This window comes from Aquarana catesbeiana, linkage group LG02, assembly GCF_042186555.1.
Source record: "Aquarana catesbeiana isolate 2022-GZ linkage group LG02, ASM4218655v1, whole genome shotgun sequence".
Lineage (NCBI taxonomy): Eukaryota > Metazoa > Chordata > Amphibia > Anura > Ranidae > Aquarana > Aquarana catesbeiana.
In genome coordinates, this window is record NC_133325.1 from 664,963,783 (window position 1) to 664,983,738 (window position 19,956).

General features: G+C 43.2%; 1 protein-coding gene across 1 annotated transcript in view; it reads right to left on the reverse strand.

Annotated features, from left to right (window-relative positions):
* SERPINF1 (serpin family F member 1) overlaps positions 1 to 19,956 on the reverse strand; it is a 133,688-nt gene that overhangs the window by 20,278 nt on the left and 93,454 nt on the right. Inside the window, exon 7 of the mRNA XM_073616622.1 lies at positions 517 to 727. Coding sequence (XP_073472723.1) covers positions 517 to 727 — 211 coding nt within the window. The remainder of the gene's footprint in view (positions 1 to 516; positions 728 to 19,956) is intronic.

Here is a 19,956-nt window from a genome sequence, read left to right on the forward strand (position 1 = left end):
CACCAAGAGGAACAAAATGACAGGGGAGGGACCTCCAGCTGATTGACAGCCTCTTGTGAGCGCTGGAGGGGCAGGGCAGAGAGTGGTGACTGACAGTCACCGCTCTCTGCTCTGGGAAGACTTAGACCCAAGGGATCAGCAGTCATCTGATTGCTCTGTTCTCAGGCTTAGAGCCGGCAGGGGACAGCTGCAGCATCAGAACAATGCTGCAGCATGCAGGGGAGTATGTATGTTTGCTTTTTTTTACGTGTCCACATTTCTCCTTTAAAGAGCTGCTTCAGCCTGCAGTGGTATCTGTGTAGATCCTGACTTATTGAAAATCAATATCTGCATAGGTTAGGGCATGCTTTCCCACCTAAAAGGTTGCCCAAGGTCTGAGTACTGTTACATGTGAAATGAGAAGCTTCTGTGTTTAAGCAAGTGCTGTGAAGAGTTGAACACCAAATATAACAGGTACCATGTGGCATAGTTTAAACACATTTGTAAGGCACTCTAAAATAAAAAAAAAAAACATACTCATATCTTGTAATGTGCTACCAAGTTCTGCCTCATACTCCAGCTTCAGTTTTGGTAAACTAAGCTTTATGGTGACTGACTGTAATGCCCGGTCTATATCATGGACAAATTCAGATGTTAGGCCCTCTTCAATCAGGGTAAGGTTCTGGGTTACAGTAAGAGGCAGGAAGAACATGATGCTGATTCCTCCACTGAGTGGCAGCTGCATAATCTGGGAACAAGAGAAGAGAAATGAAAGTTCTACATTACAACCAGACAGTCCTGCTTAGTGAAATATACTGTATTAAAGGTTTCTTATTCCTGTTTTGTAGTCACATCTGTGTTTTATTGAAAAAATGACTTATGATAATAAAATTACATGCTCTTATCTTCAAGAGTCAGAGTAGTTTCATTTCAGTGTGTATAAATCCAAGCAATTACTGTATATACTCGAGTATAAGCTGAGTTTTTCAGCTCATTTTTTAGGCTGAACCCCCCCCCCCCCTCGGCTTATACTCGAGTGAGGGTGCCCATCTGCAGCCGTACCTTTTGATTACTAAAACGGTGGGTGTCTCCCGCTGTGTTATGCAGTCTGTTCGGCAGCCATCCACTGTAACAAAGCCCCATCTCCTCCTCGTCCGTGATAGACGGAACACTGATACAGTTTCCCAGCATTGTATCAGTGTTCCGTCTATCACGGATGAGGAGGAGGCGGGGCTTTGTTACAATGGACAGCCGCTGAACAGACTGCATAACACAGCGGAAGACACCTGCTGTTTTAGTAATCAAAGGTACGGCTGCAGATGGGCATTGTTTACCCAGTAGCTGCTACATTTTCCCACCCTAGGCTTATACTCGAGTAAATAAGTTTTCCCAGTTTTTTTTGAACTGATGATTTTATCATCCAATTACGTACAAGCAAAAATTCTGTTTTTTATTTTCCTTGCATTTCCCCCTCAGATTGACAGCAACTACACTTTCAAGGGCACTTCAAAGTGCACTTGCAGTGCAAAGTGGATTTGCCTTTAGTAAATAAACCCTATAGTCTATACATTACTTTTTCTCCCCATCTGCAGTGGCATGTGGCTCAGAGCCTCTTCTGCTTTAATAAACCACTCCGGGTCTGTGAGTATTCCTAAGGGATTCAAAGCTCCTTCTCCGCTTTGAGTGTAAGCAACATGTCTGTTTCCAAATGGAAGGGTGATCACTCTGCAGTTACAAATGCACCTTGTACTGCTGATATTGTTTGAAATGTTAAAGGGCAAAGATTGGCACAGAAAAATATTGTGTATCTTGTGTCTCTGTCAGCGACTATTTCTGATTTTGCTTCAGCTTGTGTTCCTCCCTCTTCCTACACCACTAAGGCCAGCCATACACAGAGCAAATTTATTTCCTGCAACCATGTCTTGGTCGTTGTGGCTTCTGTCCCCTGCATTCTCAGAGGCAGGTCTTTTCTTCCTTAACATTGAAAGACTATCATGTCATCAGTCATTGGGGGGGGGGGGTCACCAGGAGTGTGGCGATGGCAACAGGATTAGAGTACATCCCTTCTTGGGCAGAGCTTTAGCTCCAATAATCTGTGTGGTGCACTTTCCTGAGGTGGAGAGTTAGCAGGCATGTTTCCTAGGGAGATAGTATCTGGACCAAGGGGAATGGTCTGTGCATCCAAAGGTGATTCAATATGTGTTTGCCATTGCTTCATTTATACAAATCGAATCTGTTTGTTATTCCAGAAGTTCCTAAAAGAGGTTCTCCAACTTCCACATCCACTAAGTGGATGTGACAGATTGTTGTGCAGGCCTATGGGTTGAGAGAGAAAATGCCTCCTTTTCCCATTAAAGTCAACTCAACTAGAGCAGCGGGTACCTCTTGGGCTTTTCATTATCAGGCCTCTGAGACTCAGAGCTGTACAGCAGACTCAGAGGGTACAGCCTGGTCCTCTGTTTACACATTTTCTAAGTTTTATGAGATAGATGCATGTACCTCAGCATATGCTAGCTTCAACCAAAGAGTTGCAAACTGCTTTTTTTCCCTTGTTGGGCTGCTTCATCTATGGTATTTAGGTGTGCCCTTCCTTAAGTTAATACTACTTTTTAGATGACTCTCTACTGCTTAAGAACTCCAACCTGTCATTCAATGGACAATAAAGAAAATAGGATTTTTGTACTCCGCATAAAGTTCTTTACTCAGAGTCCTTTGAGGAACATTTAGTCCATCAACTTTGCTCTTTGGACCGCTAGCTACACCTGGCAAGATGTGACGTTGTAGGAGTTATAGCCTTAACCAGTTGCCGACCGCCGCACGACGATGCACGTCCTTGCCTGCCCACGGGTGGGGGGTCCGATCGACACCCCCCCCCCCGGTGCCTGCGCCGATCGGCAAATCCTCCCCGGCGATCGGTGGTGAGGGGGAGGCCATCCATTCGTGGCCCCCCTCGCGATCGCTCCTGGCCAATGGGATAATTTCCCTGCCTCTGTATTGTACACAGAGGCAGAGGAAATGATGTCATCTCTGCTCGCCATTTTCCATTCCGGCGCCGAGGAGAGAAGATTGTAATGTGAGTGCACCAACACACACACAGTAGAACATGCCAGGCACACATTACACCCCCGATCACCCCCCCCGTCACACTGACACCAAGCAGTTTTTTTTTTTCTGATTACTGCATGGTGCTATATACCAGGATTTGTGAGAAATGCTATATACCAGGAATGTGAGAAATGCTATATACCAGGCCTTGTGAGAAATGCTATATACTGTTTGTGACAGTTAGTGTGGTAGGGCAGTTAGGGTTAGCCCCCTTTAGGTCTAGGATACCCCCTAACCCCCCCAAAAAAGTTTTAACCCCTTGATCACCCCCCGTCGCCAGTGTTGCTATTTTTCTGATCGCTGCATTAGTGTCGCTGGTGACGCTAGTTAGGGAGGTAAATATTTAGGTTCGCCGTCAGCGTTTTATAGCGTCACAGACCCCCATATACTACCTAATAAATGTTTTAACCCCTTGATTGCCCCCTAGTTAACCCTTTCACCACTGATCACCGTATAACTGTTACGGGTGACACTGGTTAGTTCATTTATTTTTTATAGTGTCAGGGCACCTGCCATTTATTACCTAATAAAGGTTTAGCCGCCTGATCGCCCGGCGGTGATATGCGTCGCCCCAGGCAGTGTCAGATTAGCACCAGTACCGCTAACACCCACACACGCAGCATACACCTCCCTTAGTGGTATAGTATCTGAACGGATCAATATCTGATCAGATCTATACTAGCGTCCCCAGCAGTTTAGGGTTCCCAAAAACGCAGTGTTAGCGGGATCAGCCCAGATACCTGCTAGCACCTGCGTTTTGCCCCTCCGCCCAGCCCACCCAAGTGCAGTATCGATCGATCACTGTCACTTACAAAACACTAAACGCATAACTGCAGCGTTCGCAGAGTCAGGCCTGATCCCTGCGATCGCTAACAGTTTTTTTGGTAGCATTTTGGTGAACTGGCAAGCACCAGCGGCTTAGTACACCCCGGTCATAGTCAAACCAGCACTGCAGTAACACTTGGTGACGTGGCGAGTCCCATAAGTGCAGTTCAAGCTGGTGAGGTAGCAAGCACAAGTACTGTCCCGCTGCCACCAAGAAGACAAACACAGGCCTGTCGTGCCCATAGTGCCCTTCCTGCAGCATTCGCCAATCCTAATTGGGAACCCACCACTTCTGCAGCGCCTGTACTTCCCCCATTCACATCCCCAACCAAATGCAGTTGGCTGCATGAGAGGCATTTTCTTTATGTCCTCCCGAGTACCCCTACCCAACTAACCCCCCCAAAAAAGATGTGTCTGCAGCAAGCGCGGATACAGGCGTGACACCCGCTATTATTGTCCCTCCTGTCCTGACAATCCTGGTCTTTGCATTGGTGAAGGTTTTGAACCCTACCATGCACTTGTTGAGTATTAGCGTAGGGTATAGCATTGCACAAACTAGGCACACTTTCACAGGGTCTCCCAAGATGCCATCACATTTTGAGAGACCCGAACCTGGAACCGGTTACAGTTATAAAAGTTAGTTACAAAAAAAAGTGTAAAAAAATAAAATATATATATATATATATATATATATATATATATATATATATATATATATAAAATTTAAAAAAAATAGTTGTCATTTTATTGTTCTCTCTCTCTCTATTCTCTCTCTATTGTTCTGCTCTTTTTTACTGTATTCTATTCTGCAATGTTTTATTGTTATTATGTTTTATCATGTTTGCTTTTCAGGTATGCAATTTTTTATACTTTACCGTTTACTGTGTTCTATTGTTAACCATTTTTTTGTCTTCAGGTACGCCATTCACGACTTTGAGTGGTTATACCAGAATGATGCCTGCAGGTTTAGGTATCATTCTTTTCAGCCAGCGGTCGGCTTTCATGTAAAAGCAATCCTAGCGGCTAATTAGCCTCTAGACTGCTTTTACAAGCAGTGGGAGGGAATGTCCCCCCCCACCGTCTTCCGTGTTTTTCTCTGGCTCTCCTGTCTCAACAGGGAACCTGAGAATGCAGCCGGTGATTCAGCCAGCTGACCATAGAGCTGATCAGTGACCAGAGTGACTCCAAACATCTCTATGGCCTAAGAAACCGGAAGCTATGAGCATTTCATGACTTAGATTTCGCCGGATGTAAACAGCGCCATTGGGAAATTGGGAAAGCATTTTATCACACCGATCTTGGTGTGGTCAGATGCTTTGAGGGCAGAGGAGAGATCTAAGGTCTAATAGACCCCATTTTTTTCAAAAAAGAGTACGTGTCACTACCTATTGCTATCATAGGGGATATTTACATTCTCTGAGATAACAATAAAAATGATTAAAAAAAAAAATGAAAGGAACAGTTTAAAAATAAGATAAAAAAGCAAAAAAAAATAAAGAAAAAAAAAAAAAAAGCACCCCTGGGCAATATAGTGTGTTTTAGTGCATTAAAATTTTAAAAAGTGTGTTTTTTCCCCAAAAAATGCGTTGAAAAATCGCTGCGCACATACTGTGTGAAAAAAAAAATGAAACACCCACCATTTTAATCTGTAGGGCATTTGCTTTAAAAAAATATATAATGTTTGGGGGTTCAAAGTAATTTTCTTGCAAAAAAAAATAATTTTTTCATGTAAACAAAAAGTGTCAGAAAGGGCTTTGTCTTCAAGTGGTTAGAAGAGTGGGTGATGTGTGACATAAGCTTCTAAATGTTGTGCATAAAATGCCAGGACAGTTCAAACCCCCCCCAAATGACCCCATTTTGGAAAGTAGACACCCCAAGCTATTTGCTGAGAGGCATGTCGAGTCCATGGAATATTTTATATTGTGACACAAGTTGCGGGAAAGAGACAAATTTTTTTTTTTTTTTGCACAAAGTTGTCACTAAATGATATATTGCTCAAACATGCCATAGGAATATGTGAAATTACACCCCAAAATACATTCTGTTGCTTCTCCTGAGTACGGGGATACCACATGTGTGAGACTTTTTGGGAGCCTAGCCGCGTACGGGACCCCGAAAACCAAGCACCGCCTTCAGGCTTTCTAAAGGCATAAATTTTTGATTTCACTCTTCACTGCCTATCACAGTTTTGGAGGCAATGGAATGCCCAGGTGGCACAATCCCCCCCCCCCAAATGACCCTATTTTGGAAAGTAGACACCCCAAGCTATTTGCTGAGAGGTATAGTGAGTATTTTGCAAACCTCACTTTTTGTCACAAAGTTTTAAAAATTGAAAAAAGAAAAAAAAAGTTTTTTCTTGCCTTTCTTCATTTTCAAAAACAAATGAGAGCTGCAAAATACTCACCATGCCTCTCAGCAAATAGCTTGGGATGTCTACTTTCCAAAATGGGGTCATTTGGGGGGGGAGGGGTGCCACCTGGGCATTCCATGGCCTCCGAAACTGTGATAGGCAGTGAAGAGTGAAATCAAAAATTTACACCCTTAGAAATCCTGAAGGCAGAGATTGGTTTTCGGGGCCCCGTACGCGGCTAGGCTCCCAAAAAGTCCCACACATGTGGTATCCCCATACTCAGGAGAAGCAGCTAAATTTATTTTGGGGTGCAATTCCACATATGCCCATGGCCTGTGTGAGCAATATATCATTTAGTGACAACTTTGTGCAAAAAAAAAAATGTGTCACTTTCCCGCAACTTGTGTCAAAATATAAAATATTCCATGGACTCAACATGCCTCTCAGCAAATAGCTTGGGGTGTCTACTTTCCAAAATGGGGTCATTTGGGGGGGGGGGGGGTTTGTGCCATCTGGGCATGTTATGGCCTTCAAAACTGTGATAGGTAGTGAGGAGTGAAATCAAAAATTTACGCCCTTAGAAATCCTGAAGGCGGTGATTGGTTTTCAGGGCCCCGTACGCGGCTAGGCTCCCAAAAAGTCCCACACATGTGGTATCCCCGTACTCAGGAGAAGCAGCTGAATGTATTTTGGGGTGCAATTCCACATATGCCCATGGCCTGTGTGAGCAATATATCATTTAGTGACAACTTTTTGTAATTTTTTTTTTTTTTTGTCATTATTCAATCACTTGGGACAAAAAAATTAATATTCAATGAGATCAACATGCCTCTCAGGAATTTCCTTGGGGTGTCTACTTTCCAAAATGGGGTCATTTGGGGGGGTTTGTACTGCCCTGCCATTTTAGCACCTCAAGAAATGACATAGGCAGTCATAAACTAAAATCTGTGTAAATTCCAGAAAATGTACCCTAGCTTGTAGACGCTATAACTTTTGCGCAAACCAATAAATATACACTTATTGACATTTTTTTACCAAAGACATGTGGCCGAATACATTTTGGCCTAAATGTATGACTAAAATTGAGTTTATTGGATTTTTTTTTTTATAACAAAAAGTAGAAAATATCATTTTTTTTCAAAATTTTTGGTCTTTTTCCATTTATAGCGCAAAAATAAAAACGGCAGAGGTGATCAAATACCATCAAAAGAAAGCTCTATTTGTGGGAAGAAAAGGACGCAAATTTCGTTTGGGTACAGCATTGCATGACCGTGCAATTAGCAGTTAAAACGATGCAATGCCAAATTGTAAAAAGTGCTCTGGTCAGGAAGGGGGTAAATCCTTCCGGGGCTGAAGTGGTTAAAGAGGCAGTCATTCAATGCATCCATTTTATGTGCCTTAGGTTCATTTCTTTTGTTGGAGGCAGTATAACCCTCCATTATTTAAATACCTTCAAGCTGTGTCCCTCAATGGGTTTGGTGAGTATAAAAATTCTGTTTTCTTATCCATTGAGGGACACATAATTTAGAAAAGTGGGTTATATTGCTGCCTACAGGAGGATTGGACTCTGCAAACAAAATAATTGTGGGCCAGCCCAGGATAATCCCTACTACCAGGGCCTGATTAAGAGCATTATGGGCCTGGTGCTGAGGACTTTGGTGGGCCTTTTTTTAGGAGTAAATAAAATTAAAACACATACAATTTTTGTTTTAAAATAAATAAATTAAGCCAGGGCCAGACCCAGCTATCTGTCGCAGCACCGTCGACTAAAATACATAGCAATAAAGGTCAGGGGACTAGTGATCAAAATGTAGGTACAGATGTAACAACTGACCCAACTTTGCCCCCAGAGAAAGAGCCAACCCTAATGGATGTACTTATGGCAGTGAGTGTATGCAATAACTCAATTAAAGAACTTTGCGAACAGATGAAGGGAGTAAAAGAGGATCTGATACTGGTCAGACAGGACTTACAAAAAACAGCAGAGAGAACGACAGCCTTGGAAGAATGGGTCAGCCAGCTAGAAGATGATATATCCCCATTAATGAAAGAAGTGAAAAGGATGAAGGAACAGATATCTAAGCAGGCTTCCAAAATGGAGAATAGGAGTCGGAGGGACAATGTGAGGTTGGTGGGTCTGCCGGAAAAAAGGGCTCTAACTCTATGGAGTTCCTAGAAAAGTGGCTGGTTGAACTTTTTGGTAGAGAATCATTCTCAATGATGTTCTCGATTGTAAGAGCACATAGAGTCCCCTTCAGGGCCCCTCCAGAAGGGGGTTATCCTAGACAAATACTGATGAAGTTTCTTAACTATAAGGATAAAGTAATGTTGTTGCGAAAAACAAGGGAGGCCTGGGGTTCACCTAGTTAAGTGGGGGGGAGGGCGGGTAGGAGAGGGAGGGGGGATATCCAGCTGGGTGGCGGGGGAGGGGAGGGTTGGGGGAATGGGGTAGGAGGTAATCTAGGTATTGCTGAGGCACTGATAATGGGGAAGTTTGGTTTAAAGGTACTCGCAGCAAGCAGGAAAACTAGTGGAAATCACTTTTGTTGGACTCAGGCTTATACACAAAGTTTTGATTATACGAAAAAGGTATTTGAATCCCACATGAAAGGATTTAGTAAGTATGTATTTAGGTTGGTTGTGTTGGACACGTCATTTAAAGTCACGATTTTAGAGTGGAGGTGAAATGGAATTCACTGTTAAAAATGCATGATAGACAAGTATTAATTTGTAATGAATTTAATTTTAGTTAGATATATCCTCTAGGTCGGTATATATTTATTGACATATAGATGCAAGCTAAGACACTAAAAATAGGATCCTGGAATGTCAGGGAACTGGGGACACCGCTCAAAAAGCTGGCAGTACTCTCCATGATGGAGAGCTGCGGTGTAGATCTGGTCTGCCTGCAGGAAAAGCATTTAACTAAAAATACACTCCAGCAATTACAGTCGAAGAAATATCAATGTCAATTCCATGAGGTTCACTCGTTCTATAGTAGGGGGGTGAGCATTATGGTGAAAACAGGGGTGAACGTTTCCTGCAGGCAGTCCAGTATTGACGAGTTGGGCCAATTTATTTTTTTATACTGCTCAATTGATAGTAATATGCATGTGGTGGCAAATATATACATTCCTCCGCCCTTTAATTTAGATGTTATGTTTAGATTGAATTCCAGCTAGACAAAGAAGGGGTGCCGATTATAGCGGTAGGTGATTTTAATGAGATTTTGGATAGAAAACTGGATCGATTTCCTGTACGGACTCCCTCGGAGTCTGTGGAGAAGAGTCGCTTACGTCAATTCTTGGACGAAGTGGGGTTACTAGACCTATGGAGAGTGCGGAATCCAGGAGTCGCACAATATTCATGCTATTCAGCCTCTTATTCCGCGCTCTCTAGGATAGATTTGGTTTTGGGGAATGATAGAGCACTACAGATTACCGAGAAAATCTTATATTGGCCAAGAGGCATATCGGATCATTCCCCTGTGGTGGTTATATTGAACCTGGGAGGGAACAAAATCCGGAAAGAGTGGTAAATAAATCCGTACTGGTTTGAATTAATTAAAAAAGCAGATGGGGTTCTCCCTAAATTGAGAGAATTTGTAGAAATTAATGAAGGAACAGTTTCGCCTGTCGTGATGTGGAATGCCTTGAAGGCCTTCTGTAGAGGTGTACTAATACAGCAGGTGGCTTAACCACTTCAGCCCCGGAAGATTTTACCCCCTTCCTGACCAGAGCATTTTTTGCGATTCGGCACTGCGTCGCTTTAATTGACAATTGCGCGGTCATGCGACGTGGCTCCCAAACAAAATTTACGTCCTTTTTTTCCCACAAATAGAGCTTTCTTTTGGTGGCATTTGATCGCCTCTGTGATTTTTATTTTTTGCGCTATAAACAAAATAAGAGCGACAATTTTGAAAAAAAATGCATTATTTTTTACATTTTGCTATAATAAATATCCCCCAAAAATATATAAAAAACATTTTTTTCCTCAGTTTAGGCCGATCGTATCCTTCTACATATTTTTGGTAAAAAAAAAAAAAAAATCACAATAAGAGTTTATTGATTGGTTTGCGCAAAAGTTATAGCGTTTACTAAATAGGAGATAGTTTTATGGCATTTTTATTAATATTTTTTTTTTTACTAGTAATGGCAGCAATCAGCGATTTTTTTTTTTTATTGTGACTGCGACGTTATGGCGGACATGTCGGACATTTTTGACACATTTTTGGGACCATTGTCATTTATACAGCGATCAGTGCGATTAAAAATACACTGATTACTGTGTAAATGACACTGGCAGTGAAGGGGTTAACCACTAGGGGGTGGGGAGGGGTTAAGTGTATCCTAGGGGAGTGTTTACTAACTGTAGGGGGATGGACTAGCAGTGTCATTACTCTGATCACTGCTCCCGATGACAGGGAGCAGTGACACTTGTCACTAGGCAGAACGGGGAGATGCTGTTTACATCAGCATCTCCCCGTTCATCCTCTCCGTGAGGCGATCGCGGGTATCCCCGTGGCGATCGAGTCCGCGGGACCCGACTCACGGAACTCCCGGCACGCACGCAATGGCACGGCAGGGAATTCAAATGGACGTTCCTGTAAGTCCATTTGCCTAGCCGTGCCATTCTACCAACATACATCGGCATGCGCCGGTCGGGAACCAGTTAAGAGAGGTGCTTGGGGCTGAAAATAATTATATAATAGACCTAATCCCTGAGAAGGAAACATTTGGGCTAGATAAACAAAAGTACAAGGTAGTTATTATGCAGAAGGCAGAGACTAGGTGCCTTCTCCAGCGACAGGTCTCCTTGGTAGAGGGGGAAAGAGTGGGAAAGGTGTTGGCACAGTTGGTGAAGTCCAATACTGCTCCATCCACTATTCTTGCCATCAGGTCCTTAGGAGGTGATATATTTTCAAATACTTCAAAGATAGTGCAAATATTCAGGGACTATTATGAAACTCTCTATACCACGCAGAAAAAGGGAATGGAGGAGTTCTTGGGGGATCTGGTAATTCCGGCCATCTTGCAGGAGGAAGGGATCTATTAGAAACACCAATAACACTTGCAGAACTTCAACAAGCGGTCGCCAGTATGGCAAACCAAAAATCTCCTGGCCCAGATAGACTTCCAATTGAGGCCTATAAACACTATGGTGATGTATTAATCCCAGAGTTGCTTAACCACTTACCGACCGCCGCACGACGATGTACGTCCAAACTTTAAACGGGGATATCGTTGTTATGGCAGCAGCTAGCTGCCATAACCCCGGTATCGCCATTTTCGTGCGGTGGCCGGCTTTCAGATAAAAGTGGTCCCTGTGGCGGATTCGCCGCAAGATCACTTTTATCGGTGGCGGGACAGGGCCCCCCTCCCACCGAGATCCGGTGCCTTCCGCCGCTTACTGGAGCCGTCGGTAGCGGCGGAGGCGATCGCATCCTTCCCTGTGGTGTACCTGGAGATGAGATGATTGAGGCTAAGATGGCGCCCACTCGTCTCCATGACACTGCTGGGCGGAAGCGACGTCAAAACGTCACTTCCGTCCACGCCTCTTAAAGGCATATTTTTTTCAATGTCATTTTGTTAAATTACTTTTTTTTATTGCCTTTTAGTGTAAATATGAGATCTGAGGTCTTTTTGACCCCAGATCTCATATTTAAGAGGACCTGTCATGCTTTTTTCTATTACAAGGGATGTTTACGTTCCTTGTAATAGGAATAAAAGTGACACAATTTTTTTTTTTAAACAGTGTAAAAATAAATAAAATAATGTAAAATAAATAATAAAAGTAAAAAAAAAAAAAAATTTTAAACCCCCCCCCCGTCCCGAGGAGCTCGGGCGCAGAAGCAAACGCATACGCGAGTAGCGCCCGCATATGAAAATGGTGGTTAAACCACACATATGAGGTACCGCCACGACCGGTAGAGCGAGAGAAATAATTCTAGCCCTAGCCCTCCTCTGTACCGCAAAATATGCAACCTGTACAATTTTTTAAACATCGCCTGTGGAGATTTTTGAGGGTAAAAGTTTGACGCCATTCCACGAGCGGGCGCAATTTTGAAGCATAACATGTTGGGTATCAATTTACTTGGCGTACCATTATATTTCACAATTTTAAAAAAAATGGGCTAACTTTACTGTTGTCTTATTTTTTTTATTCAAAAAAGTGAATTTTTTCCAAAAAAAAAGTGCGCTTTTAAGACCTCTGCGCAAATATGGTGCAAAAAAAAGTATTGCAACGACTGCCACTTTATTCTCTAAGGTGTTAGAAGAAAAACCATATATAATGTTTGGGGGTTCTAAGTAATTTTCTAGCAGAAAAACCTGTTTTAAACGTGTAAACACCTAAAATCCAAAACGAGGCTGGTCCTTAAGTGGTTAAAACTCTAGGAGGGACAACCAAGGGGGGCCATCTGCCTGCTTCTATGATGGAGGCAACTATCATAGTACTGCAGAAAGATGGAAAGGACCCTCTCAATGTGTCTGCTTATAGGCCAATTTCTCTTTTATGCATCGATTCTGGCCAAGGTCTTGGCAGCTAGATTAGAGTTATTCACAACCTGGTCCATAGGGATCAGGCGAGTTTTATAGCCAATAGATCCACGAGTTTGAATATTAGAAGGGCCTTCTTGAATCTACAGTCTCCAACTGAGAATGAGGGTTCAAGGGCGGTATTGACTTTAGATGTGACTAAAGCCTTCGATAGTGTGGAGTGGGGATATATTTGGCGAGTGCTGGGGAAATTTGGATTTGGTCCCTCATTTATTTCTTGGATTAAAATGCTGTATGATAGACCTAAGGCAAGATAAAAAATTAACGGTGAGTTATCGGACTGGTTTGAACTTGAGAGGGGGACGAGACAGGGGTGTCCATTATCTCCATTGCTTTTCGCTTTGGCGATGGAGCCCCTGGCTGTCTCCATAAGAGCGAGTTCCGAGATTATTGGTTTCCAGAGAAAGATGGGCGAAGAAAGAATTGCGCTGTATGCGGACGATATCTTGCTATTCCTGGGTGATGCCAGTAATTCATTGTTAAAGGCAACGAGAATATTGGAATCATTTGGCAGTTTTACAGGTCTGGAGATAAACAGGGAGAAGTCTGTGTTATTACCTATAGACCCCATAAGTGCGTCAACAGTACATGGAATGCCCCAGTTGGTGACAGTGGATGCATTGAAATACTTGGGAATTGTCATGACAAAGGACCCTAACCAATACATTAGTAAAAACCTTATTCCACTCTTGTTGAAATTCAAACAAAAGATAGGCATTTGCAAACATTTTCCCCTATCAGTGGAAGGAAGATGTAGTTTAATAAAAATGATCTGGATGCCACAATTGTATGTTCTGCACAATTCTCCAGTGTGGATATGCAAGAAGTGGTTCAATAAAATTGAGAGCCTCTTTAGGGAATTGATATGGAAAGGGGGACAAGCCAGGATATGGTTACATGTACTTCAGCTCCCGGTGAGGGATGGTGGCTTTGCCCTCCCACAAACAGAACGCTATTTTTTATCAACCCAAGCAATCAACCCAACGCTATTTTTTATCAACCCAACTGCAGCAGTTATTGGGGTGTGGGGTTCCCCAAATGGCAGAATCTTGTTGATAGGTGCTTTACATAATACAATAATTGAGGCCCTAGAAGCAAGCTCCTTCCATTATGAATACCCCACAATCAAAATGTTAACCAAAGTATGGAAAATAGTTAAAAAACAGATGAGATACAATGGGGTTACTGAATATACTCCCATTTGGAACAATCGTAATCTGCAGGAAATTCTTAAGATAGGAAAAGTTAGAGAGTGGGAAGATCAAGGTATTAAACGGCTAAGACAACTATATACAGGTAATACACTAAAGAAACTTCCGGAGTTGGAATGTGAATTTAATTTGCCGCAGAGTTCCTTTTTTACGTACTGTTAGTTAGAACATGCTCTCAAACCTCAATTTAAGAACCACAGTTTAGTGTGGAAAGAAACGCCACTATTTCAATGTATATTACAGGTAGCCCCCACTAAGGGGTTAATATCTAAGATCTATAAACAACTAAGTAATGTAGTTAATGGTGAGGGTTTACTCCATGATGTAAGAGCTAAATGGGAAAAGGATGTAGGGGCAATGATGCAAGCGCAGTGGAAGAGAATTTTAGAGATGGGACCATTGTTATCGGCCCCCCCCCCCCCCCCCAGAAGATAAGAAGATATCGCACCTGATGCTGTTAAACAGAGCTTATTATACACCTAAATGACTCTATAAGTTCAGAAGAAGATCTAATGATAGCTGTCCCAGATGTCGGGGGACTGGGGATCTCATTCACATATTGTGGAGATGTCCCAAGTTGTTCCAATACTGGGAGGGGGTGACTGAAAGCTTGAGAGATATATATTTGGTATTTTAGTGGAGAAGGAGGCCATAGTATGCATTCTCGGGTATAGATGGGTACAGGGGGAGAGGAAAAGTACCATACTGGCAATTTTGAGATGCTTGTTCCAGGCCAGAAAAACGATCGCACTGAAATGGCAATCAAAGGAACCCCCCACAGTAAAAGATTGGATTGCTACTTTAAATTAAACCCTATGCAGGGAAAGAATAGAGTATATCAAGAGAGGTAACTTTAAAGAATTTGACAGAATGTGGAAGCCTTGGTTTGAAAAAAATGGGTTGACCGTAATAGGAAGCAAAGAATACAACAGTGGGATACAATGATAAAACCGCCAGTTCCCTAGGGAAATGGAATACCAGACTAAAACAGGAGCTATAGGGCGTTTGCTCTGGTAAAGTTAAATAATAGCCAGTAGAAGCTTAGCTTGTTAAAGGTCCTGCATAGGAAAGTAAGGGGAGAGAGAGGGAAGGGTGTTAGTATGTAGGTACCATGGCATATATATTAACTTGGTTAACTCTGTGACTGGTCGTAGGAGTGGGCGCGGGGAGCTCCTTAGCCCCTTCTTTTTTTTTTTATTGTTTCCCGTGATAATATACTGATCTCCTATCTTACCTTCATGTACCGTCGGAATAAAGCTTTATAATAAAAAAAAAAAAGGGAACGCAGTTACCACAATGATGAGAAACTGAAAAGGAGACAGAAAATGAACGTTAAGTTGAATAAGCCTCCAGACAAAGTTTGCTGAAGTGGTAAAAAAAAAAGAATAAATAAATTATTAAAACACATTAAATTAAATAGAGATGAGGTAAGGGCGGGTGAGAGGGAGGGGGCTGAAAGGGGAGGGGGGGTGAGAGAGTAGCTTAAAGAGGAAGTAAACCCTTGATCAACATTTTTCCTTCTCCCTCCCCTGCAAAGTAAAGACATAATGTGCTAGTATGCATCGCATACTAGCATATTATGTGACACCTGCAAACTAAGCCTGCGCAGTTCCTGCTTCAGGCCGCATCCATCTTCACTGCTATTTCTTTCCAGGGCCACGGACTCCAGCTCTGTGACTGTCCAGAGCCGCATGGGAGCCGCTGGTCACAGCACTCGCTACTGAAGAAATGGCACGGGGCAGTATACTGTAAATATCTCCTAAACAGCGCACGTTTAGGAGATATTTACAGCACCTATAGGTAAGCCTTAGTCTAGGCTTACCTACAAGTACAAAGTGTAAAGGGATGTTTACAACCTCTAAGTAGAGTAGTAATGTGGGACTTGTAGCGTGTCATGGCAAACTGTGGGTGGGTCCACAATGGGGTAAGAGTGGGAGGGGCTTTAAGGGGCATAGTTAAAGAAAAGCCTTCTTGTACTCATAAAATATACTGAAATTGCTGTCCTGCAAGCCAGAGTCTCAGGAACATATACAAAGTTCAGCACAATCATTATTTTAAAAATGAAACCCTGCCATTACTTATGATTTTAGGTACACTGAAAATAGAGAGTCAACACTCCAAACTGTAATCCTTTCTCTGTTACCTCTGGACATTCCCCTTCCCCATCTGCTCACCTTTGCAATACAGGCTGATGGCAGGCTCAGTGGCAGGCAGGGCATGTTTACATCCCCAATGTCGGCAGCATTCAGCATGGTGATGATATACATATGAATACGCCCCACAATTTCCTATCAATGCTGCCAGTGCTGGGACAAGGCCATCCAGTGCCCAAGGCAAAGATACCAAGCTGCACCCCACACACACCATAGGGGAAGGGTTGGAAAGTGGGTCTTGGGGTGGGGTGTATGAGGTGGAATGTACGTGCTTTGACCTGGAGTGTGAGGAATGCATGGCACAAAGGCAGTGTAATGAAACCGGGTGGGGGGAGATGGATAGGAGGGAAACTCTGGAAGAGGTAAAAGATGGGTAGACTAAAGGTAGCATAATGGAGGGGAAGAGGTTTGCATTCAGAGGTGCTGTGATCTGTAAAGTGGTTGGTAGAGAGGCACAGTGACCAGCGAGAGGTGGGTGGCAGATGCTGTAACTGTGTAGAGAAAGTGAGTTGGTATGGTGGCAGGGAGTCGCTGTGACTAGGAGATGGGGTGGACTGTAATGAAAATGGGGTTGGAGGGAGGTGTTTTGTTGGGACCTTGTCAATGTTACCACCAGCTTCCTCCAGAGGTATATTTTGCTCAGCAGACTCCTGACTCAAGGAGCTCCTCCTCCAGATCCAGGGCTGCTAATTCCACTTTTCACAGAGAATGCCAGCAAATCCACTACCCTCTCCTGCAGTAATTAGTGCTTCTGGTCGGCCTGGACCAGTGGTAGAGCTTGTTGTCCCACTTACTGTGATATCACTACCTGCACTGTGGCTAAAGTGCGGGAAAGGGTTTAGTGTGTGTATGTAGTGGTTTCATTTCTGGAGAGCCAGTGACACTGCTGCCAGCTGCCTAAACTGATATCACAACTGCTGTCAGCACACCTTTGTCAGGGAACTTTCAATCAGTAGACGCCATCAACAAAATGTCTTTGGGCACATAGTTCTCCTCCTGCTACATTTTAGCAGCACAATGCAGGGACTGATATTGCAGCAGGCAGCCTAGTGGGACCCCATACAGAATGACAGGGCCCCCTCAGCTCATTGCCCTGTGGCTCTTCTCTGCTTTGGTTAACTATGATATGTATAGCCATGGTTTTGGGGGTGGAGTTTTGTTTAAAGCCGTACATGGATTGAGTAATGTCTGGCCTACCTTACACGTCGTGCTATAAAGATCATTAATTCACTGGAAAGCAGGAAAACGTCTTTGACACAGCTGCTAGCACTTGGGGGTCCGTTCACACCAGTGGCCGTGCGTTATGGTCCATTTGATGCGTGCCCTCTGTTGTGTGTGTAATTGGTAAAATGCTTTGCATTGTTTAAATTTTTCCTTTTTTAAAAAACATCCAGTCAAAGCTAATGAAAGAAAATTCATTGCACTTTATGTGCTGTCATGACGTGCGTTGTGCTGCAATAAAAGTATAAAAATACAGACATGTTTTCTCTGTTAAAAAAAAAAATGTAGACATGCTGCATTTTTACACAACACACCACAGTTTACGCATGGTGTGAACTGAGCACATACAGAGTAATTGTTTTCTCTCTGTACTTATAGTGAATATGCATCCTTCTTCCTAAAAGGTAAAAAAAATATGTACAAAGCTTGCTAATATAGTATGGGAGGAATGCACTTAAAAATTCAGATGTTCAGATTTCATGATTTTTTTTTTTTGTCATATCTTTGTTATGGTGATCATTTATTCTTGTCACCTTTTCAGCTAGAAGTTGTTTGCACAAAACATATCATTTACTTTGCAGTGTGGGAAAGTAACAACAATCAGCATTTGTGGCTCACCATCATGTACTGGAGAATGCTCTTGCTCAGAACAGATAGATCTGTTGATTGCATGAGAAGTAGACTGGGCACCGCACCCTCTCCCATCACTCGTAGAGTGCCGCTTTGCTTATGTGTTCTCCCACACACACACTGCCGAGATACAGGGGGCGGAACTAGTGTAATTCACTGATGGTACCCTTGGCCAGTCAGAGTGTGTGGATCCTTCCTCACACTCCCTCCACCAGCAAAAGACGAGTGTGGGTGCCTAGCAAGTGATACTGTAAGGGCGGGAGTTAGGAGGAAATTGGGATTTTGTGAAAGCTGTGGGGGAGGAACAAGAGTCAGCCTCAATGTTGTCACTACACTGCGTGGAACTCAGCTGGCACCCCACAATTTACATAACAACACCGCCTGCCACCCGCGATTTACTTAACAATACAGCCCACAATTTACATAATAATCGTGTACACACAGAGCAAACCGCATTAATGACTCGATGGGCTGTGGGCCTATCTCAAGGTAGGGGCCTAAAACTACAGCTCCAATAGCCCTATGTTAATCCTGCCCTGCCTACTACTCCCAGGATGTCTCAGTTTTTGCTTGAGTTCGACCCCACAGAGAAAAACTAACCCTTTTTTTTCTTCTGCAATGTTTTTCCTTTCTTCAATTGGGATTCCTGTTTTGTCATTGCTTGAGCTAGTCTCTACATAGCTATCCAGGTCTGCTTTTCCTTAGCAGTGGCACACATCAACCATCAAGGTGGAATCGCAGCAAGAGGGGCGGGAGTGTCCTCTACACTTGCCGGTGTTCCAGAACCTGTGTCACAGGTGGAAGATACTAGACCTCTAGGTTCAACAACATACTGGACAGGTTTTTCTCCAGATGCAGGAATCCTCCAACTGAGGCTCTGTGGAACTCCTTTCTCATCTGCAGGTTCAAGATAGAAAGTATTCCAGTGATCCTCATAGCTCCGGACTAATCCAGACAGATGTGGTACTCCAACCTAATCAGGTTGGCAGATGCTCTGTGAGCTTCTCATATTTTCTGGGTCTTTGTCTCAAGAATTGATTTTCATCAGCTCTGCTTATAACAAAGGCATTTCTGAATGCGTGATCTCCACAAGACTAAAGTCTTCTGCCTGCAAAAACTTTTGCAGCACATGGAAGGCATACTTCGCTTGATGCAAGACCAGAAACTTTCTTTCCAAGAAATTCTCAGTGGGACAAATTTTGGCCTTTTTGTAGATGGGCCTGGGCCAGCATTTGGCCTTTAGCCAAATTATGGGTCATGTCTGTGCTTGCAATCTTGATCCAGAGACTGCTAGCTTCCCATTCTTTGATTAATACCTGTGTGCAGGGTGTTTGCCATATGACTCCTTATGCCTTCCCCTGTGACTATGTGGGATCTGAATTGGGCCCCCTCTGTGCTTCAAAAAACATCTTTTGAATTGATCAGGGATAGTCTGCTTTCCTCCCTCACTTACAAGGTTGTTGCCTCATTGCCATCACTTCTGTGAGGTGAGTGTCTTTGCTGGCGGCTTTATCCTGTAAAGAATTCTTTCTGGTCCTACACGGGGAAAGGTGGTGTTGAGGCCCAGAACTTTCTTCCTACCGAAGGTCATTTTGGCTTTTCACTTCAACCAGGGCATCACTCTTTCTTCCCTCTCCTTGGCTCCAGTTCATCAGAATGAAATCTCTCTTAAAGCGGGGTCCACCTATCTATCGTTTTTTTTTTTTTTTTTAGTTCATTCACAAACTTTTCTTCTCAGCATTACATACTCACATATTGTGTGTAATATGTCCGCCTGTGTCAGATTTCGTCGGAAAGAATAACTTATATTATTCACTGCAGGCGGTTTCCATCTTCAATGTGGGCATTTGAAGCCCACAAGCATTTATTTCCTGGATGTGGTGAATGCTGTGCTCCCAGCATTCACCACTCGTTCCCGCACATGC